Genomic DNA, 24,821 nt, shown 5'->3' on the forward strand with positions numbered 1-24,821 from the left:
ATAACATAAAAAACTATTTTTTTTAGAAAACCCTTCAGCTGCAATAGATTACACCTTGATTGCAATCGATTGCACTAGTGCAAAATTTGAAAAATACCTATGTGTAAACGATTGCACCCTGACTGCAATCGATTACACAATGCAAATTTTTAGAAATGCTTCAGTGGCAATCAATTGCACCCTGACTGCAATCGATTGCACAATACAATTTTGAGAAAAATATGTTTTTAAATTAGTTGACATATCCCGACGATTTTGGTCATAACTTTCATTCAATAAGTATGATTAGATGTCGTTTAAAGTGTTAGAAATATGACACGTTGAACTACACAGTGGTAGTGAAAGCTGGGATGATTAAAGTAGGATTATATGTGTACTGTTGTTGTGGTTTTCATGATGATGTGATGGACCGTTTAGCAAAACGTTTAGTTTCCGTTGTCGATGAATTGATGTGGTAAATTACTAATATAATTGCAGGTTTTTTGATTGTTGTATTTTGATGACATGTGGGTTGAGATACATGGTTTCCATGTGAAACTATCTTGTTGATGTTGTATAGGAAATTATGTGGTTGATGTGATACCGCTTGTGTTGTTGAGTTGTTGTGTTGACGCATACATTCATTCATACATCATGAGTTGTTGTTCTTATGAAAGAGGCGATTACAGGTTTCGATGTTGGTGACCAGTAATTGTCTCAAGCTTGATGTTGAGGCTTGGATCTCGGTGTGGGGCTCATGGGTTCGCAGTTAATTATAACCTGGTTCATAATTGGAACTATTGTTGAGATTTGTACTGCATGCATGTGAGTCTATAATGTTGTTAAGAGTCACATTGCATATTGATTGTGTATTATTGTGAAGTGGTGAAACTTGAATGCATGTGTTGTGTTGTATAATGGATTCTATTTGAATTGTATTGTATTTAATCTAATCTGATTGTTTATGCGCCGTTTATTATTTGAATGTATTTGTCACCCTTTTTGTTTGAATGTTGCATTTACATGGGCATCATGCAGATACTCAGGAGTAATTGCTACAGTAAGTGAAGTTAGATCAAGGAGTTGCTTATTTAGTTTCATTATTTTAGAAGTCTTTCTCAGATCATGTAACATTAGGGTCAGGAACATTTTATTTGATTATTCTGTTAAAGTTTAATAGTTCATTGCATTATATTGAAGTGTTTAAGAGTTGAGTTTAATAACTCTTGTTTTTGAAAAAGTTTTATTTAGATGAGTTTTAAAGACTAAATGTTGAGTTTATGTTTATTTATCCAATTAGGAACGATAACTCCGCAATGATACCCTAAGTGAATGTGAGCATGCGATGACAGGTGTTGTATGACGTTAGTATATTCCGCTGCATGTTTATTAATTATTGAATGATTTTATAGGCTTGTCGTTGGAGATACCTTAAATTGTCGTATAATTCTTAATACATAAGTTTTAGGGTATAGGGTGTTATAGCTAGGGCTTGCCCACGGAGAAGAGAAGCCCTATATGGTGATGTTATAATGATTTTAGAGGACCTTCTCACGTGAGGTGATATATTATGTACACCAACATTGTGCTTTGGGTGTTATGTGTAAGTTATGATCTATCTCTTCTCCTGTTATGGGAGAAGTATATATATGGGCCTTTTGGGCCTATGATTTAGGAAACCCTTAGAGGCAATAGTCACGCCCCTATAACTAGGGGATACTGTTAACTACCTACTTTCCAAGGAGTCTTGATACGACTCCTTCTTATATGACTAATAGAAGATAATGATATCATACATGTCACATGCCCTAAGGGCGAGGCTCCATATTCTGTGAGAATGCTGCCTAGGAGATAAACCACTAGGAGGGGACCCTAGAGTCGCCCCCTATTTGAAACTCTCATAAATATAACACTACAGAGTCTCTTAAGCATAAAGGTTTATAAAGGGAAAAGTGCTTTTAAGACTTCCTTCCTTTGGGAAGCGAGTCCCTCAGTTGTATGAGACCTTAATAATGTGAGGTGAGTCTTTCAATTTGGGATGTATCCCTTAACTGAAGGAGACTCTTTTTTAATGTAAGTCAAGTCCCTCAACTTGGGGCGAGTCCCTCAGCTAAAGATGGAATTTTTAATTTGAGACAATTCCCTCAGCCGAAGGTAGCCTTTTTAATATGAGGCGAGTCCCTCCCTTTATTTGTATAAGCTTCCTAATTAAGGGGAGAATCATCTCCCCTTTCCAGATGTCTCATGATTATCTAAAATGTGAGTTCGAAATGTCAATCAAGCATTCAAATGGTCATGCTTATGTTTATTTAATGTAAGCAATGATGGCCTATTTTTTGAGACCTTAAACTCTAGTGGCACATGTCAGCAAGTTACTGAGGTTTTCAATGTTATGAGTCAGCCTAAAAGGGTCCCTTGTAGTTTTAACTCCTTTATAAAAGTTTCTCCTTCCACTTTTTTGCTCTATTTTGCTCCAACGACTTCTCCAGGCTCATCTGAATTGCATAAATCTTCTACAACCCTAGTTCATCGTTCATAACCTTTTTCAGGTATGAATTTCCCTTTTTCTCCCCTCTCTTTTAGTGAGTATGGTTTATGAAGAAATGTTCAAAATAGGGTTTAGATTAGCGTAGAGCTGTAGGTTTTGAGGGTTATAGTCACCCCTTTGACGATTGCGACATTGGTGCTGGTTTCTTTTTGTTCTAATGCTTTTCCAAGGACAAAAATGAAATGGTTGCCCCTCCCGTCATGCCCAAGGACGTCGGAGACATCATACCTTATTACATTTCTGACGAACAGATCCTCCACTAACAAACAACATTGGGGGTTTCTTCCTTAGAAGATGAGGAAATTGTTATCCTAGAGGCTTGTTCATCGATAGTAAGGTTGACCATGTCCGTCTCCTCTGACCCCCTCCCTGTTTTTATTTCTACCTACCATTTATCAAATATATGGGGGTTCTTTTCCCTCTTTCCCCTTTTTCCATGGAGGTTATGAGAGTTCTTAAGTCGCGTTCTCCCAGTTATTCCCTAGTAGTTGGGTTTTTATCAGGTATTTTAAGATGGTCTCTGAATACCTGGAGATTATTCCTACGGTATGATTCTTTTTCTCCTTTTATACTACTAGACATGCAAAGGGAAATTGGGTGTCTTTAGGATGTTTGCTGGGGAAAGCCCTTTTATGTCTCATTCTAACCATTACAAGAATCTAAAAGACATGTTCTCCCGTATGAGAGACGAGAGGGTTCTCTTGGACGGTTAGGGGATGATGGCACCACTCTCTTTCCCTTAGCATTAACGAATGATCATGTGATAATCACGATGTACAAAAAAAATACCTTACTCCTAAGGAGGGGAGGATTGTTTGCCTTCTAGGGTAGTTTGAAGTTATGGACTTGCATAGAATAACTACATTGTGGTTGGAGGGTGACGATCATCTCGCTATTTACCTTGGTAAGTTTTGGATACCCTATTTTATAGGTATTTTCAAACAAAATCTTTGATCTTTGTGCATTATTTTGCAAATCAGATGATGAAGATTTCTGTTGAGGAGAGAATAAGAATATTGGAGATGATCTAGGCTGCTTGTGGGGAGATTGATGACCCCCAGAGTCACCTACAAGGTTTTACCATCAAGGGACAAAAAATGGCAAGTTGAAGAACCCTCTCTTAATACGCCTTGTGTGAAGGCATAGAGGTTGGAAGAGGGCTCTTCTCATGTTGTTGGTATTTCCACACATGCTTCAGTGAAGGCAAGAATTCAGATTCCATTTAAAGACAAGGCTCCCCCACCTCCTCCTACTTTGTAGAGTGATGCTTGTTTTGAAACTCTCTAACTCAAGAGCTCTCGCCTCCTTTTCTCCAAGGAGTTTCCTAGTGACTACCAAACTCTCCAATCTAAATAAACTCATGCAATTGTAAGCATGAAGGATAACCTTATGTTGAGAGCGTTGATGTTGGAGGATGTTGATCAAGATAAAAGGGATAAGGTTGAGAAGGATATGGAGGCAAAGCTCCAGAAGTATGTGGGTAGTTATAATGAGAGCCATAGGTTGCTAAGGCCATGCAAAAAGTTAAGGAGACCTGGGAGAAAAAGCTGGCAGATGTGGAATGCAAGGCTGCAAAAATTCCTACTAAGGAGAAATCCCTACAGAAGTCTATCGACGCCGCCCTCGCCTATAAAAAGGAGCTAGATGGGGAAGTGTTAGAGCTTACTGGTGAGCTGGTGTCGACCCATGGTATTTACTTTAAGCGGGCAAAAGAGCATGTTTCCCTCATCTATCCCGAGTTGGATTTGAGAAAATTGAACTTCCTTAAAGTCGTCCAAGATTTCTAGTTAGTTGATGAATATGTGGTGACCCTTTCAAAACCTAAAGGTTCAGCTCCCTCTAATGACACAAAATGTGTGGCGATGGAAGGAAATGAGTCTCAAGCCCCTTGTCTGAATGACATCGCCAGGAAAATGGCAGACTAGGAGGAGAGTTAATGGTTGAATTTTCTTGGCCCATAGTGGCCTTTTATCATATTTATTTATTCATTCGAGGTTTTGTAATCGTTAAAACAATGACACCCTTTGGGCGTCTTTTATACTACTTACTTTTTACCACTATTTTTCTCCATGCCATTTGTGTATGATTGTTTTACATCCCTTGATTTGAGGGTATACCTGTTGCTTCCCCTTCGAAGGGAATAATAAGGATCTCTTATGGGAGTTTAGTGATTTGATACCCCCAAAGGGCGACAAGGATCCTACCTAGGGTTCCGGAAATCCGGTCTCCACTAAGGGAGGAGAGGCTCCCACTTATGGGGCCCGTATCTCAACTACCACAAGGGGAGACAAGGGTCCCACTTTAGGGATTCATCATTTCTGTTGCCACTAAGGGTGATAAGGATCCCATTTTTAGGATCCAACATTTTAATTTCCACTAAGGGCGACAAGGATCATAATTTAGGGACCCAACATTTATGTTTACACCAAGGGAGGCAAGGATCCGACTTTATCGATCCAGCATTTCAATTACCACTAATGGTGGCAAGGATCCCATTTTAGGGGTCCAACAATTTGGTCGCCTATAAGGGAAATCTTCTCCAAAACCCTCACGTCTCCTGCTAAAAGGTAGTAAGGGAAATTCTTCAGAATAAAAAAAAACAAGGGGTCTTATTAAAAGCCCTCGCCCCCTACAAGGTACATAGGGAAAATAGTGCACCCAAATAATATGTTTTTACATGCGAAAGAAATTCAATACTCGCCTAAAAAATCATCTGAACAAATGATTAAAAATAAAGAAAACAATCAAGATACAATAAAAAGAGTAACCCCATGGTGAATTACCCCTAGGATTTCAATCCTCAATTTCTTCATTGGCTAGAGGGGAACCTTCTCGACTTTAAAAGCTTCTCTTAGTGACCTTACTCTTAAGTTTCGCTTCCTGGTGTTCGTGCCTAGAGTACGGACCTTTTTCAACTTGAGGCTCCCAATATAGCACTTCCTGAAAATTTCATGATCTCCTTGGACGATTCCAACTCTTTCTCTAGGGAGCGGGTACTTTATACACAAATACATAATGGACATGGCGGCATCCAACTAATTAAAATTTGGCCACCTTAATCATATTGTAAGAAGAGGTGCATCAATAACCAAGTACCTGACCTTAATTTCTCGGGTTTGATCATGCTCTCCAAAAATGGTCTTCAATGTGATACAGTCATTCACTTGCACATGTTCCCTATAGAATGCAACTAGCGATCCTTTGAAGGGTTTTAAATTCTCTAGGTCGAGGTGGATTCATTCAAACGCATCCTGATATAGGTATGTGCAAAATTTCAGTGGTCTACGGGAACTCTCTTGATCTCCCATTCATCAAACCTAACTATAATTATAATGGGGCTATCATTGTGGGGGTGGATAACAATTGCATCATTCTCATAGAAGGAGCTTGTTACTTCGGGAATCTTTGACTCACCTTTGTCTTCAACACTGTAGAGGTCTTCTACATTAAGAATCTGGAAAGTGCACATTCTACGGGCAGAACTAGTATCCCCGACCCTTGTGAATCCTCTTTAAATGGTGTTGAGCATATGGCATACGCCTTTGCTGCCCTCGCCTTAGGATGTTTCCTTCGCCTTGGCGGGCCTAGGACTCCTTGTGTCATCTTGCCTGTGAGAATTGGATTTGTCTGGTCCACATGAGGAATCACCATTGGCATATTTCTTGAGGTGTCCCACTTAGATCAACTTTTCGACCTCTTTCTTGAGTTGGTAAAAGTCATTGGTGTGATGCCCTTTGATTCTGTGGAACTGGAACCACCTGCCTGGTTCATGACCAATTCCATCTGCCTTCGGAGCTGGAGGCGTAGAGATATTGTGCAAGTGAAAAACCTCGTGCCAGATTTTTTTACAGCGAGTGTTCAGAGGCATGAAGCTCCCCGCCACCTCACCTACTCTCTTAAACACACTTTTGTCTTTGATGGGAGAGGTATAATTACTTTTCCTATGGTGGAGTGAACCTTCGGCATTGGGAATACATTATATGACATCTCGCACCTTCTTCTCATTGTTGTTTTCCTCGCCTTTTATGTAGCATTCCTCCCTGGTAACCACTTCTGCTAACGAAATCACTTGTTTTTGGGTGAGAGGTTCATTAAAGTGTCCCACCTTGAGACTATTCTAGAACACCCCCACAAACATCTCTTGGTTTGGAGGGACAAGTTTGATGAAAGATTCGTTGAATTAGGCGAGATAGTCCCTTAGACACTCTGATGGACCATGTCGCATGTTGAACATGCTAGTGGTTGACATCTTCTTATGACGGCTGGCTGCAAACTGATGTACAAGTTTTCCTACCAACTCTTGATAGCTGGTTATAGAAGCTCGGAAAAAATCCATGTGCCATCGTAAGGCTGCATTCTTAAAGGCTTCGGACATCATTTTGCACTTCAGGGAGTCAGGCGCTTCAAAGATGTCCATCTGAATTTTGATGGAGGTGACATGCTCATAAGAATTTTTGCTCCCATCAAACATGTCCAAAGAGGGAGGTTTGAATCCTTCACGGACAGGCTCCTCCCATATTTCTTCCGAGAGAGGTTGGGGGTCCAGCATTTTCATCTTTTATTGGGGTTAGATTCTTGCTGGAAATGTATGATAAGGGATACCCATAGGCCTTAGTTGGTGTATAACGATTGTGGGGTGGTTAGAGCTTGCCCACTGCGGCGAAAAGCTATGTATGGTGATGTTACAATGGTTTTAGAGGACTTGCTCACACGAGGTGAAAGATTTTGTTTATAAGCGTTGTGCTTTGGGTGTTATGTGTAAGTTATGACATGTCCCATCTCCCATTAAGGGAGAAGTATATATAGGTGTCTTTTTGGCCTAGGGTTTAGGAAACCCTTGTAGGCAGTATCTACTCCCCATAGCTAGGGGAGACTATTGACTACCTACTTTCTAAGGAGTCGTGATATGATAACTTCTCATATGACTAATAGAAGATAATGATATTATACACCTCACTTTCCCCAAGGACGAGACCCCACGTTCTCTAAGGATACCACCCGAGTGATAGCCCGCTAGGAGGGAATTCTGGAGTCACCCCCCGTTTGGGACTCTCACAAATATAACACTACATAATCATCAAGTGTTTCAAATCCTTGTCTTCGTGATCTTGTATTCTTGGATACACAATTATCATAGTTTGTTAAAACACCATATTCTACTACTGAAGCATACATTATATTCATAATAACTTGTTTTGATATTTGATCGTATATCAATGTATCATTCCTCTATGGTTTAAGTCTTTGGTATAACAAATAAGCATCATATAATTTGTCATGTTCGTTGGGATCCCCCTGAAGGCATTATTAAAGTTAACGTGGGTGGTTCTTCTTTTGGTAATCTCGGAAATTCCATTTTGGAGGTCTTTTGAGAAATGATGGAGTTAATTGGATTTATGACTTTTTTGATATTGTAGAAGAACTTATAATCTATTGGCAGAACTGTCTAATATTTGGATAGATCCTCAATTGGCTTGATATATTGGATATAGATCCATGATCATGGAATCTCACTCTCAAGAAGCTTTAGATTTAATTGTTGACACTATGTAGAATGACTTTCATCCCATGCAATTTTACCCTCTATCTCTCACACATTAGGAAGTTCACTTTTCTTTCATGAGTGGTCTCCTTTAATCATACATTATGAGAAGGAAACGAGTGTGTTGATTAATTGGATAATATAGTACTTTGAATATCGACTCGTTAAAGATGTGGGTTCTTCCTCATATCTAGTTCATAAGCTAGATAACCTTGAGAAACTAGGTGATTTCATACCCATTAGTTTGGTGGGTATTCTTTACAAAGTTTTATCAAAGCTACTGGAAAATAGGCTCAAAAAGATGATAGGTAACTAGTTTCTAAGGGTCAAACTGCTTTCGTGTCTGGAATACAGATTCTAGATGGAGTTTTGGATTTTCATGAAAAAGCATATGATGATGTCAATTAGGTCTTTATGAAGTACATGCTAGGTAGGACTGGTTTTAGTGAAAAGTGGATAAGGTGGATTGATGCTTGTATATACCATAATAATTTATCATTGTTGGTCAATGGAAGCCCAACAAAAGATTTCAAGATGTGCAAGGGGCTTAGGCAAGGGGACCCACTCCCCCTTCCTTTTTTGTTTGGTAGATAAGGATATATCAGGCATGATGTCAAAGGTTGTTTACATAGGAGAGTTCCAAGGCTATAAGGTTAACAATCAATTGGATTTCCAATTGCTCCAATTTGCCGATGATGTCATTATAATGGGGGATGGGTTTTGGAAGAACCTTTGGTGTATTAAGACACTTCTTTGAGCGGATTTCAGACTTGTGCATTAATCTCTTCAAAAATAAATTGATAAGGCTGAATATTGATGACTTATTCTTGCAATCTTCCTCCTCTTTTATAGCTTGTGGCAGGGACTCAGTTATGTTCAAACTTTTTGGAGATTTATGTGGGCTTTAATCATATAGTTAAATTAACTTAGAGACATATACTTAACAACGTGAATAGAATGATGTTTGTCTGGAAATGAAGATTCCTTTCTATTGGAAGAAGAGTTACCGATTATTCTTTGTGAGATTAAGCTAAGAGACGAGTTCGAAGATAACATTATCTGGTTCTCTGAAACATAAGAAAAATACATTATCAAAAGCGGGGACAACTTAAAGATACAACTTTAAGAAGATCATCGGTTGGATCTAGACTTGAGGAAGTCAACTAAATTGTTGTGACAAGGATTTGTTTTACAATTGGTGTATGAATCCTTGACTCTCTTAACTTGATGTAATCGTGGTAATTATATTGTAAATGGAGAGACTACTCTTGTACTCATATAATTTCATTACTTAGAAAACAAATTATCTTACTTGCATATATCATGCGGTGTTTAGGCAACCAATAGTTTAATCATTTCCACTTATTTGTATTTTCCTCTTGATAAAAAAGAAAAACTCAAGTTTACCTTCATTGTAGTTGTAAAAGCAACTTCCTCTATTTTTCTCAATCCCAACCCACCAATTGTTTAGTATTACAAACTTTGTCTCAAGCAATTAAGTGAGGCTTCCTTCCTTGTTCAAAATCACCTCATACTAAGCTATTTTAAAATATTAATTAACAATGTGAACTACGAAATCACGTTATGATCCCCACGACACCAAGATCAATCATCAAACATATATAATAAGAATATAGGAATTAATTATATGGCCACACCCACCTCAACTTCACTCATGATGAGACCAAGTGTCCATCTTGCATTGCTTAACAAAACGTTCCACAAATCGCATCCCCCAACAAAAGGATCTACCAATTTATGAGGTTGTGGATCTAGAAATAGAATCTACAAATGTATATATAAAAGACCATGATGCAAACACTTGCTTATTTTACTTTTTAAATTTAAAGTGAGTTGTTTATTGTAGAATTGGGATGTTGCAACTTTTTTAATTTGATAAAATATAACTATATCAATTTCATTCATGTCGCTGATTATTTAATTTTGTTGGAGTGAACCACAATGAATTAAGAGATATGGTTGAAGACAATACTATGAGGGTTTCCATATCACCAAAGAAATACTAGTGACAAACAATATTCAAATGGCAGAATTTAAAAAGTATTCATTATTGGGTGTTGAATTTAATGACATACATCCTTCAGAAATTATTTGCTCTTGATGGTCCCTTGTCACATGCATATGCCATAAAAAATAATCATATATATATATATATATATATATATATATATATATATATATATATATATTATATATATATATATATATATATATATATATATATATATATATATATATATATATATATATATATATATATATATATATATATATATGTGTGTGTGTGTGTAACCGGTTCTTTTTTTGTGCAAGCTGTGCAGTAGCACATAGCCTCACTTTTTGTGGGGCATCAAATTAACTATTATTAGTGAATATAATAAATAAAATATTAAATGCTGAAAATATGATATTTTGGAAACCAAACGTTTTTTTCTCTTTTCTCACACGTTCTTACTTCTCTCTCCTCTCAAACGTTATTCTCTTCTCTCTTTCTCTGTTAGAGCTGTTTGAAACCAGAAAAAAAAATCTTATTTTTCTTTTTCAATCCTCTCTTTTATTAGGTTAGTTTATTCAATTAGTTACTTTCCATTTATTTTTATTGTGATTATTTGATTTTGAATGTAGAAAAAATAGTAATTTTAGATTTATTTTAAATTTTAGGGTGAAATCCTATTTTAGTTCCTGTATCAATATTGATTTTAAATTTTAGATTTTAGATTTTAGGATGGAAATGAGGGTAACTTGTGTTCTTTATAAAATTATAAATTTATAATATATAAATAAATAAAATTTTAGGGTGAAATGGGATACTAGTATACTGTATATACTACTCAATAGTATCAAAATACAAACACAAGAATATTGTTGGTGTTGGTGACGATTTTTATACCTACTTTTTCTCATAAGACCAAATTGCAATTTAGAATCTTTCAAAGCAAAATTAATATGTATTAGTATTGATATTTTTTATGATTAATTTATAATTTATTTAATTAAATGTAATTTATTTTCTTACTATTAATTTATTATTTGCTTTTAATTTATAATTATTAATTTTTTATGGTACTATATTAGAGAAGAACACAACATAATAAAATATAATTGAATATTAATTAAAGACTTTTTTCCATGATTTAATTATTAATATTTTTTGATGATTAATTTATAATTTCTTTTATTTAATATAATTGTTTTTTTTTATTATTGATGTAGGAACACAATTTCACAACAGGATAATTAGTAGATCATCGACGGACACAAAAGACATTGTGAGAAATTTCAGGTTTTTCTTATTATGCCTCCTAAGATGCCTCCTAAGAATAGAAAATTTGAATGTGGAAATGATAAACGTAAGAAAAAGAAAAAAATTGAAGAGTTAATTCAATCTCAAGTAGGAGCTCTTGATAAATTTTTAATCAAAGAACCACAAGTTTTAAATGAAAGTCGTTATGTTGATAATATTGATAGTTTGCCTATTGAAAATGATAATCTTGATAGTGTGCCTATTGAAAATGATAATCTTGATAGTGTGCCCATTGAAAATGATAATCTTAATAGTGTGCCCATTGAAAATGATAATCTTGATAGTGTGCCAATTGTTGATGAAGTTAATAATGATGATGATGTCGATGATGATGATGATGATAATGTTGATTATGATATATTTGATCCAAGAAATTGGGATCGTCTTCAACCTAAACTGATTGATTTATTAGTTGTGAAAGGTCCTAAAAGAGATAATTCTATTGTGAAGGGTCCTAGAGATAGTTTGAATAGACGTTTTACGGCTAATTTGTATACTAGAGCTTTAGCAAATGGAGAGGTGTGTGATAGAGATTAGCTTGTTTATTCGAAAGAGCTTGATAGAGTATTTTGTTTTTGTTGTAAAGTTTTTAAAAATGGGATTGTTAGGGGACAATTAGCAAATGAGGGTTATAGTGATTGGGTACATGTTGGTGAAAGAATTAAAGAGCACGAGTTAGGCATGTAACATGTTAAAAATATGACTACTTGGTATGAGTATTGCAAAAGAATGCAAAAATTTCAAACTATTGATAAAACAACTCAAAGATTAATTGAGAAAGAAAATGATCACTGGAAAAATGTTTTAAAAAGAGTTATTTCAATAGTGAAATTTCTTGCTAAACATAATTTAGCCTTTCGTGGTTCTAAGGAGAAATTATAGGAAGATCTGAAATGTTAGCTGAATTTGACTCAATCATCCAAGAACATGTTAGACGTGTTACAACTCAAAAAGTTCATATTCATTATCTTGGGCATAACATACAAAATGAGTTAATTTCATTGCTTGGTTCTGCGATTAAAATTGAAATCATTAGAAAAATCAAACAGGCAAAGTATTTTTTAGTGATACTTGATTGTACTCCTGATGTTAGTCACCAAGAGCAGATGTCTTTGATAATAAGATATGTGGATATTTCTTCAGCTTCTGTTAGTATTGAGGAATCATTTTTAGGATTTTTGAATGTGAATGATACAAGTGGTCAGGGGCTTTTTGATGTTTTACAAAATGAATTGAAAGAACTTGGTCTCGACCTATTTGACGTGAGAGGGAAAGGTTATGATAATGGGTCCAACATGAAAGGAAAACACCAAGGTGTGCAAAAGATATTTTTAGACATAAATCCGAGAGCCTTTTATACTCCTTGTGGTTGTCATAGTCTTAATTTGACATTGTGTGATATGGCTAACTCTTGTATTAAAGCTAGGAATTTTTTTGGAGTTGTTCAACGCATTTATACAATTTTTTCCAATTCTACTAAGAGATGGCAAATTTTGAAAGATAATGTAAAAGGGTTGACTCCAAAATCATTGTCATCCACTTGTTGGGAGAGTCGTGTAGAAAGTGTCAAAGCTATAAGAACTCAAATGTTAGAATTTACAGAAGCTTTGCTTGAAGTGTCAGAAAATGATCTTGATCCTAAAATACAAAATGAAGCTAAATCCTTAGCAACAAATGAGCTTGGTGATTTTGAGTTTTTGGTGGCTATAATTATTTGGTTTGAAATATTATCTGCAATTAATTCTGTTAGCAAACTTTTACGGGAAAATGATATGCTTATTGATGTTGCTATGCAAAAAATTAAGGGGTTGATTTCGTATTTTGAGGGATATAGAGAAACAGGTTTTTATAAGGTATTGATTAACGCTAAGGAAATTGCGGTGGAATTGAATATTGCCCCAATATTTCCTCAAAGGCGTATAATTAAAAGAAAAAGACAATTTGATGAGAATTTGAATATCCCATCAGTCGAGCTATCAGAAGAAGAATCATTCATGGTTAATTATTTTCTTTACCTTGTTGATCAAGCTGTTGTTTCTCTTAATAAGAGGTTTGAGCAATACCAAGAGTATGAAAGTAGTTTTGGTTTCTTGTTTACTTCTCACAAGTTACAATCATTAGATGATACAACTTTGAAGTCTTGTTGTACTAACTTTGAGCAGACATTGAAACATAATGAGCAATCTGATATTGATGGGAATGAATTTTTTCCAGAGTTGAAGTTACTAATAGAAATGTTGCCTGAAGAAACCATAAGACTTAGTGATATATTATTATTTTTAAAAGGCTTGGATTGTTTTCCTAATACAGTTATTGCATATAGAATTTTATTGACTATTCCTGTGACAGTTGCTTCTGTAGAAAGAAGTTTTTTCAAAATTGAAGTTGTTAAAGACTTACTTGCGGTCTACCATGTCACAAGAAAGGCTTAATGGATTGACATTAATAGATATTGAAAATGATATTTTGGAGACAATAAAATATGAAGACTTAGTTGACGATTTTGCTTCAAAAAGTGTTCGTATGAAGGCTCTTTTTATGTAGTTAGATGATTTAAGTTGTAAGAAATGATGTTAGTAGTTTAAACAATACCTTTGAACTTTTTGGTACTTCATTTGGTTAATATATAATTTTATCTTTTGTTTGTCATTTTTTAATCATTAAAATTATATATATATATATATATATATATATATATATATATATATATATATATATATATATATATATATATGCCCATTTTTAAAATTAGAACAGGGCCTCTGAATTGATTGGATCGGTCCTATATATATATATATATATATATATATATATATATATATATATATATATATATATATATATATATATATATATATATATATATATATATATATATATATATATATATATATATATATATATTATATATATATATATATATATATATATATATATATATATATATCGGAATCAAATGACAATAAGATGTCAAATTAATAACATAACACCTTTGATAACTTTTTACCAAATATCCATATAACAAAATTCATCATTGGTTGAAAGTTATTATCATATAAATCATCTCTATAAAATTCAACATCAATCCAAAATCATTTGATAAGCCAACGAGATATATAAAAATTAACGGTTTACAAAACTTTAACAAAACTGTTAGTTTTAATCATTCTATTTAACATATCAAAATATTTTCGATTGATGCTAAATTTTATAGAGTTGATCTATATGATAATACATTTCAATTCAACGATAGATTTTGTTATGCAGATATGTGGTAAAGAGTTATCGAAAGTGTTATGTTACTAAGTTTGACACCTTAGTGTCATTTGATCCTGAATATATATATATATATATATATATATATATATATATATATATATATATATATATATATATATTGAGAGAGAGAGAGAGAGAGATTTTATTTATCAGAATATGTAGTGTTATATTTTCTTGGATCTAAAAAGGGGTACTAAAAAGAGGCTAGCACTTAAATAAAGGCTAGAGCCCAAAGAACAGGGTTGGCACATGGTCGCCCACGGGCTAGCACGTGTTAGCCCAACAATAGTCTCCCAGGGGCTAGCACTTATTAACTTAAAGAAGGGCCGAGCCCTAATACATGGTTGTCCACGGATTAACACCTACTAGTCTAAAAATGGTCGCCCACATGCTAGCACATGTTAGCCCAACAGTGTTCGTCCAATGGATAACACATGTGATCCCAAGGAAGGGGTGAGCCCTTCGGGGCTAGTACTTAGTCTCCCACGGGCTAGCACCTGCTAGTCCAAAAGTGGTCTCCCACAGACTAGCACATGTTAACCCAACAGTGTTCGCCCAATTGCTAGAACCTGTGATCCCAAAGAAGGGGCGAGTCCTCCGAGGCTAGTACTTAGTCCCCCACGGGCTAGCACTTGCTAGGCCAAAATGGTTGTTCCGTAGTCTAGCACCTGCTGGCCCAAAAGTGGTATCCCAAAGGCTATCACTTGTTAGCCCAAATAGGGGAAGGGGGTCCATATTGGACTTAGGTTAAGATACGTAATCCAAAGAGTTAGTCAAAGGGGAAGCTACTTCCTTCGTGATTTTATGGAGACTTAGTATTTCATAGAGATAGAGCATAACCTCATACTAACTCTAAACCCTAGGCCAAAAGACCTTTATAAATACTTCTCCCTAAGAGGAGAAAAGGGACAAGCCATTACTTTCTAAGCATAACACTTAAACAGAACCCCCCCCATAAAAGAGCCTCTCACCTCACATGAGCAATACTCCTAAAACAACTACAAAACACCACCATACATGACTTCTCGCCGTCGTGGGTAAGCCTTTACCATATAAATTATTATAAACCCACTAAGGGCCTTTAAGTCCCCATGTCTTTGCAGGAAAATTACGCACACCTGTACTTTTTGACCATTACAATATATAAATATGTACTTAAAATCTATTACAATAGAATAAGAATAAAGTCATATAAGTTGAAGATATTGTAGTCGACAATTATACTTATTCAAAAAACTATGAAACTTTTTCTACCCTCACTATTAACGTACCAATCACATATTTGATATCTACCCCTTAAAGATGATATTGTTTCATTCCAAACATATACTTTAATATGTTGCAAGTCATATTGAGTGTGAATTTGCTTATGAAGTTTTTTATTTATTCACTCTCTTAACTATTTGGGATCGATTGAAAATATACACGTTGAAGAAGTCTCAATTTGCTTAGTTTTATAAAGGAAGGGGGAGTTTAAGGTTATATAAAGGATTCAAGTTCTTTGTTACAAGATACACCAATCAAAAGTACTTTAAGCTTGTATTTGTCTTTCTTTTGTCTTTTATAATCTTGTGTTAGAGTGGTGTGAGATGTAGTTAAATATTTGATTTGGAGGGTCTGGGGGTGGTTAAAGGTAAACTATGTGTTGCAACAATTTTTACATAGTGTTATTCTTTAGTTGTCATTTGACAACGACCGTAGTTTTTCTCCAATTTTAGAGTTACCATGATATATCCTTGTGTTGTGATTGTGTTATTTTATTTTCTATATGCGTTTGTTTTTTTCCCAATAATTGGTATTAAAGCTTTTGGTTCGATCTGGGTATTTGAGTTCTTAGTATGCTTTGTGGTTGCAGCTTTGTTTTATCTTCCACATCATAAAAGAAGGGTGGTGGTGTGAGAGAGTTGTTGAGTTGCAGTCACAAGTTTCGTTATGTAGTTTGGGATAGAGAAAATTGATGGAAAGATTGTTTTTGACTTGTGGAAAGTTCATGTCAAAGATGTGTTGATACAATCAGGATTACACAAGGTGTATTGTGATATTATGTAGATGATTGAATAACTTCCTACCAATATGGAAGTTACAACATAAGTTTTTAACCTAATTTTCGACACGTGAAAATCCTTGAAATGGTTTAATTTCAAGTGAAGTATACTCTACTTTAGGTGGAGTATGATGATTTTTAAATTATGATTGTCGGTGAGGACAATGTGAAGATTTTTGGAGTGGTGTAGCTTCAAGTGGCTATACTCTTTATGGTGAAGTATGATTGTTGCTGAAGACAATAAAAGTTGATGTATTATTTTCAATCAAGATAAAGATTTTTTGGGGTTGATTGAAAATATACATGTTGAGAAAGTCTCACATCTCTTAGTTTTGTAAAGGAAGAGGGGTTCTAAGGCTTTATAAAATATTCAAGTTCTTTCTTACAAGATACACCCGTCAAAAGCACTTTAAGATTGTATTTGTCTTTCTGTGTTCTCTTATACTCTTGTGTTAGAGTGTTGTGAGATGTAGTTAAATATTTTCTTTGGAATGTGTGAGTGTATTAGGGGTTTGTGGACGGTTGAAGGTAAACTATGTGTTGTAATAATTTTCACATAATGTTATTCTTTAGTTTTCATTTGACAACGACCGTGGTTTGTCTCCGATTTTAGAGTTTTCATGTTATATGTTTGTATTGTGATTGTGTTATTTTACTTTTTCTATGCATTTGTTTTTTCTCAACATTAACTTGATGGATGCCAATTGAACAAAGTAAACACATGACTCACAATTAAAGTCTCCATCTTATTTAGAAATGTATTCCTCCCTTTCCATGTCTATGTTGAATGAAACCATATTGTGTGGTGTTAGGTTCTTCAGTACATCTTCACATCCACTATTTCAATAAAATCAAATTAAATAGTTTCATTATTTTTTACTCTTAATCTCTTTTAACTTATCAAAATAATTAGATTTTTCCACTGCTCCTCCACAAAAAAAATCAAATTTTGGATTTGAACAATTTTATTTAGAATCTTCTTTAAAACTATAAAAAGAAAACTAACACAATAAATACTTTTTAGAACCAAGTTTATGAACACTCATTCCTTCTATGAATATATGTATTCCCTTCCATCAAGACAACATTTTTTATAAATTCAACCACATGTATCTACATTGTTGATCCCTTTGAATTTTCTCCAACTTGTAAATCCAAGAATCCAAAAGACACTTTATCGATAGTATAAAAGAATAAATTTGAAGTTGCTTCCAAAAAGCGCTTGTACAAATTTAACCCATAAAACTTACTCTTGAAAAAAATCACATTTAATTCGGATAGCCAACTCAAAACTCCACAAAGATTATTTTAAGAGCGTGATTATCGGTGTAAATATGGTTCTACATTGTTACCAAAGTGATTCTGTCAGTAATGGATGGATAATTGGACAATGAAATTGTTCCTCAATTTATGCACGTTATTATAGGAAAGAATATTCTCTATTTTGTGTGTGTTATATATGGTGTATAATGTAGGATTTGGTGTGACCTATCTCAGAATTTTTTTATGAGTTATATGGATATTCATAAATTTTTATTTATTTGTTTAAAAAAATTTATAATATAAAATAAAATAAAAAAGTTATGTGGGACCCATTTAAAGAATCCAAATAAAAATAATGGATGTGGGTGCTCTAATACTCCATAAATTTTATCAAGTTTTCCTCTCTATTAAACTATAGCATTCACATACCAGTGAATATTGAAATGCAAATGCTCATTTGTTTTTGAAATCATTAATATTTCCCTCCTTTTTTACTATATTTGTCAAACCTTCATCGATAAAAAAAAGGCTAGCGGGTCACTTTAATGAAGTCTCATCCTCACACTTACCATTCATTTTTTTAGAAAATATATCATTTTATTAATCATTGTAACCCCATCTAAAAATTCCCTTCCTAGTAAGAAAGTTATCTGATTTTTTTAATATGACATCTATAATAACTCTCTTAAATCTATTTGCTTCATACAAGATATGTATGTGAGTTTAGGTATCTTAGGAAACTACCTTACACATGAGGTATAGACCTAGGTCACAACTTAGCATTATCGAGATATCACATTTGGAACATCACCTCCCCCACATCATGGATAATATCACAGAAGGCAACATGGTCTTATATAGTTGAGACACATTCCTTAGTTCACTGTCTTTTACTTGAGTGAATTCGATATCAAACACGGTTTTCAACATAATAATACTTTTCAGCAGGCATATGACCAGTTCCACATTGAGGATACTTGACTTCATTTCCAATTACTTGTATTATTTTTGTCTGTCTTTGTACATGTGGTTCTATGTGCTTAACATGTTTAACATGTTTTGATGATGACAAATTGGATCAAAGAAAACATCATAAAATTATCAAAATGACGAAGATAGATTGAATTAAGTAAAAAAAATCATTTTTTAATGATTGTCTTAAGTGAATTAAATGCTAAAGAACAACATCAAGAAACTGACGTATATGCTAAAAATAATCCATTTGATCTTGGCCTCGAGGTGTATTATCTTTTCTAGAATCAAATTTGTAATTTAAGTGTACTAAATTCATACACACAATCATAAAACTTCTTTTTAAAAACTCCATCTATTTTAAGAACCTCCTCTAAAAAGCAATGTGGATTGGGCCAAAACATTTTGAACAAAATGACAATTGATTAGGAAGTCTTTATAATTGATTATGTATCTGGATTTAGTGAGGGCAATATATCTGGATTTAGTGGTTGATAAGGAAACAACCTTCTAAAGATGGGATTTCCAATTAATTATTGTGCCAAACATTATGAAAACATATCCAGAAAGAGATTTTATGGTATCCATAGATTCTGCATAGTCAAAGTTGACAAATCCTTCGACTTCGGCTTCTCCATCACTTATGGCTCCACCATAAATCATGACCCTACTAAGAGATCATTTTATGTATCTCTAAATCCACTTCAAATCTTTCAAGTGTTCCTTCCTAGGTTTAGCCATATACCTGCTTACAAGTAGGGGTGTACATGGGTTGGATAAACCCAACAAACCTAGTAAAATCCACCCAAACCAACCTAGTAAAATGGGTTGGGTTGGGTCATTGAGTGATCACAATTTTCAAAAATTAAAAATCATTTAAAATAATTGGGTTATGGGTAAAATCACACCCAACCCATAAAACCCATGGGTTATTGAATGATTATTTTTTAGTTATTTTTTTATAATTTAATGAGCGGTGACTTTGATGTCTTTAATTTTAGTTGCTTCAATTACAACCTTTTGAACATCTTTTATTTTATAAGTAATGATTTTAACTTATTTAGGATATTTGACTTTGATTATTTTGGTGCTAATTCTTGTAAGTTGTAAGTATTTCATAAATTCTAGGTATTACTCTAATGTAACTTTGGTTTTTGTAAATATATTTATGATGAATTTTATTATGCATTTAAACATTTGATTTTTTAAAAAATAACGATAATAGGTTAAATTATTTATTAATAAAAAATATGACAAATCATTAATAATTATATAAGGAAGAAAAAAAGAGAAAAAATTGGGTAACCCACTACCCAACCCAATTCAACCCATAAATTTGTGATTTTATCCAACCCAACCCAATGATGTTGTGTGTGGTTATTTTACCTCACCTAAACCAGTGTACCCTATATGGGTTGGTCCATGGTTTTGGCTAAATTCAACCCAAACTGATCCATGTACACTCCTACTTAAAAGGCTCACTCTGCATGCTATGTCTGGCCTCGTACTGACCATAACATACATCAAAGAACCTACTGTACTAGTATACGAAATGTTATTCATATATGATCTTTCAACTTCAGTACTAGGACTTTGAGTTGTACACAACTTCAATTGAGGATTTTCCAGTGTTACAAGATGCTTTAAATTCGAAATACCAAATTTGTCGAAAATCTTCTTCAAGTATGTCTCTTGAGATAAACATAGTCTTGAATGCTTTCTATCTCTCCATATGTCAATCCCAAGAATCTTGGTGGCAACTCCTAGATCCTTCATGTCAAACTCCTTATCGAGTTTATCTTTCACCTTCATGACATTCTCGACATCATTGCTTGCAATGAGGATGTCCTCCATACAAAGCAACAAAATAACAAGTGAATTTCCAAGTCAAAATTTGAGGTAAACATAGTGGTCGATCTGCCTTCTAATGAAAACTATGTGTGTCATGAACTTGTCGAATCTCTCATTCCGTTGTCGAGGATATTTTTCAGGCCATATAGAGACTTATTCAACTTGCACGCATAATCTTCCTTTCCTCTTTCTGCATACCCTTCAGGCTGCCTCGTCAGGATTGTTTCATCTAGATCACTATATAAGAAGGTGGTCTTCACATCCATCTGTTCAAGCTCTAGGTCGAACTTCACCACCATGGCTAACAACATTCTAATGGATCTATGCTTTACAATAGGTGAGAACACATCATTGGTGTTGACTCCTTCTTTTTGAGTGAACCCTTTAGAAATCAACCTTACCTTAAATATCTTTGACATCACTCCTTTGATTCCTTCCTTAACCTTAAAAATCCACTTACAGTTGACTAATTTAGCCCCTGGAAGTTTCTTGATCAGGCCCTAAGAGTTATTATCATGAATATATTTCATATCATCATCCATGGCTTTCATCCATTCAGTCTTAGTTAGACTCCTCACACATTCCTTGTAGTCTCTAGGTTATTCATCAAGAACCTCACTTATAAAGATTAAGGCAAAAGTTATGAGATATGTATAACCAAGTTTATGGGGTGGCTTGATGACTCTTCTTGACTGATCTTATTCTAGGAGGTAGCCATTATCAGTCTCCTCATCTTCATTAGCAACTTGTGCTTCTTCTTCGAATTTATATGGGTTATGTAATTAAGCATCATTGTGCTCCACCTAAACAAGAATCTCTTCCTGTTCTAGCTCATCTACATGGATCTTCGTACTTCGACCAACGTCGTCAGTTTTCTTGAAATTCATATAAGCTTCATTAGAAACTACATCTCGACTTTTGATACACCTTCTGTGACTTAGCTCTAGGCACCACAACCTATAAGCTTCGACTGCTTCAGGGTATCCAAGAAACATACATCTCAGAGCTCTAGGTTCAACCTTGTATTTCCTAATGTGAGCATAGGCAAAATAGTCAAATACTCTAAGTCTAATGAGATTAGATGGATGCCCTGACCAGACTTCTTAACGTGTTTTCATTCCCATGGCAGTCGAGGGACACCTATTTATCAAGTATGTTGCAGTCACCGCAGCCTCAACCCAAAACTCCTTATTCAATCTCGCACCAACGAACATGCATCTTATCCTTTCAATGATAGTTCCATTGAATCTTCCAACCAGGACATTTTGATGAGGAGTACCCGTAGTATTCTTGTGCCTTGCAATATCAGACACACTATAATAATTGTTGAAAGCTTCATTGCAGAACTCAAGGTCATTATCGGTTCTCAACATTTTGACCTTCCCGTTAGTCTAATTTTTTACTAGAGTCTTCCAACTTTTGAAATTTTCAAAAGTTTTATCCTTAGTATTTTGAATGAATACCCTTAACTTTATGAAATAATTATCAACTATGTATAGAAAATACTTTGCACCTAAGTATGAAGGATTTCTTGCAGACCCCCAAAGATCAGCATGAATGTAATCAGTGGATCCATGTGTTTTTTGTTTGCCTTTGTTAAACTTCACTCTGCATGATTTACTAAACATACAAGGTTCACAAATTTCTAGCTTTTCAACTTTGTCACCACCTAGGAGATTTTGTTTCCCCAATTCAACCAAACCCTTTTCAGTGACATGGCCCAATCTCATGTGCCATAGTTTTTTCTTCGACATAGGTTTCATTGAGGCAAAATCCGATATTCCACTTACAACCTCATCCTCAAGAGTATACAAGCATTGTTTCTGCACGCCTCTCAAGACTTCCTCCAACCCCTTCATGACTCTTAGGATACCTTTCTCTCCTTTGAGAACACATCCCCTCTTGTCGAATTCACCAAGAGAAATTAAATTTCTCTTCAGATCAGGTACATACTTGACACTAGTCAACAACTTTATTGACTCATCATGGAGCTTGAATCTCATAGATCCAATTCCATCAATTTTGTAGGCTTTGTTGTTTCCCAATAACACCTATACACCATCTTGACCACATGATTCCTCAAACACAACTTTGTTTGGAGTTATGTGTCAAGTGCAACCTGAATCCATGATCCATTCCTTGCATGAATTGTTGCTCAAAACTACCACGACATCAGACGATTCAAAATCATCTTGAACATTGGTAGAATTCCCATTATCCTTACCACCGTGATCTTTCAGGCGTTCAAGGCACACCTTTTTTATATGACCCTCATTCTTACAGTGGTAACACCTAATTTCATGAGCATCACCACCATAAGACTTATGCTGACCTTTACTATTCTTCTTCTCAAACCTGCCATCTTTCTTCAAGAATTTCCCTTGAACAGACAAACCTTCACCAATAGATGATGGCTTGTTCTCCTTTCCTTCGTTCAAATACTTATAGTACAAGGTTGATTAAACTTCTTCAATGGCCAGAGAATCTCTTCCCTACGAGAGAGTTTCTTTGAAATGAGCATGAGACTTAGGTAAAAAAACACAGCAATAACAACACTTGATCCTCATTATTGATACTAACATTGATATTTTTCAGATCAAGAATCATCTTGTTGAACATATCCAACTGCTCCATCAATACTCTATCTTCACGCATCTTGAATGAATACAAAGCCTGCTTCAGGTACAAACAATTTACCAGGTATTTAGTCAAATTCAACCCTTCGAGTTTGCTCCATACACGTGTTTTCGTCTTCTACATCAGACCTACCAGAGAACCTTATCACCAAGACTCAATATAATTGCATTGTGTGTTTTCTCGATCATCGTCGTCTTCTCCTTCTCTGTTAGGGAAAAATCCATCTTCTCCGATCCTTTAAATGATTCTAACAAATATTGTTAAACCAGTAGGGCTTGCATCTTCAAGCGCCACAAACTGAAATCATTTCCATCGGGGAATTTCTCAACTCATATTTCATTGACGGCAATTTGATCCACGCTCGCCACACCAATTTTTTGTGACAAACGTCGCACCAAGAAAGAATAAAAACTATGAGAACGGTTGAATTTCTTGAACAAATACAAGAAACCTTTTTTGTTTTACGAAAGATAGAGAAGAGGAAAGAAAAACAAGGATTGGTTATAACCGTGTTTCTATTCACTTTTCCAATTAATACAAAAAGTTACAAGTGACTAACAACAACCAACGCTTAACTCTCTCAACAACTTGAGAGAGTGGCCTATTTATAGACTACAAGCTAACTTAAACATACGCTAAGTTTATTTAAGCAACAAGTTTAATTATACAACTGCATCCTAGAACATGCTTTGACTGCAACACACACATCTTCGACTTGTACATCTTTGAACAGGCTTCAGCTACAACATGCATTGTTAATTAGGAAATAATCTTTGCATTTATTGTGAATAATTTACTTTCATAGAATATTAAATTAGTCATTACGAGTTGTAATTAGTCATTATAAATTGTAATCACTTGTAATTCTTGACACTATTATATATAGTATCAAATGCAATGAAAAAGGCATCAAGCCAATTTTCCTAACATGGTATCAGTAGGTTCGATCAAACCTGGAAAATCTTGTTATCTTGACTGAATAGTGATACCTCATTGGTTTGCTCTTGTAATTATGTTCTTTGTTCGTGTTCGTTTCGAAATCCTTTCTTTCGAAATTGAAACCTTGTAACTGCTTGAGATTCTAAATCCATGGCCTCGTTTCGTGATTTCGTCTTGGAGATTCTCCTTGCTGCGTTGTTATCTTAATCAATTTTTGTTCTGGTTCATTTGGTTGCGTTCAACCTCGTCGATCAAACCTATTGCCATCGTGATTATCTATTGGGTTTAGGGCTTCGGTTTGGTGTTGCAATTTTGTTTTTTTGTTCTTGGTTGTTCTTGGTTCATGATTCTGGATAGTGATAATCTTCTACTTTTTTCGCTCCTTCCATATTGTGGTATAGGATTGTGGTCTTGTTGTTGTTCGTGGGTGGTACTATTACTA

The 24,821-nt window shown here is 34.6% G+C and overlaps 2 protein-coding genes across 2 annotated transcripts; both read left to right on the forward strand.

Moving 5' to 3' along the window:
* The first annotated feature begins 4,041 nt into the window (after positions 1 to 4,041).
* On the forward strand, positions 4,042 to 11,931 carry LOC127093814 (uncharacterized). Its single transcript, XM_051032716.1, has 3 exons — positions 4,042 to 4,195; positions 11,304 to 11,373; positions 11,619 to 11,931. Exons 1-3 carry the CDS (start codon positions 4,042 to 4,044, stop codon positions 11,929 to 11,931), a joined length of 537 nt encoding a protein of 178 aa, XP_050888673.1.
* Positions 11,932 to 12,287: 356 nt separating this feature from the next.
* Positions 12,288 to 13,826, forward strand: LOC127093815 (uncharacterized). Its single transcript, XM_051032717.1, has one exon. It carries the CDS (start codon positions 12,288 to 12,290, stop codon positions 13,824 to 13,826), a length of 1,539 nt encoding a protein of 512 aa, XP_050888674.1.
* Positions 13,827 to 24,821: the final 10,995 nt, after the last annotated feature.

Source organism: Lathyrus oleraceus, chromosome 6 (genome assembly GCF_024323335.1).
Source record: "Lathyrus oleraceus cultivar Zhongwan6 chromosome 6, CAAS_Psat_ZW6_1.0, whole genome shotgun sequence".
In the NCBI taxonomy this organism is placed as follows: domain Eukaryota; kingdom Viridiplantae; phylum Streptophyta; class Magnoliopsida; order Fabales; family Fabaceae; genus Lathyrus; species Lathyrus oleraceus.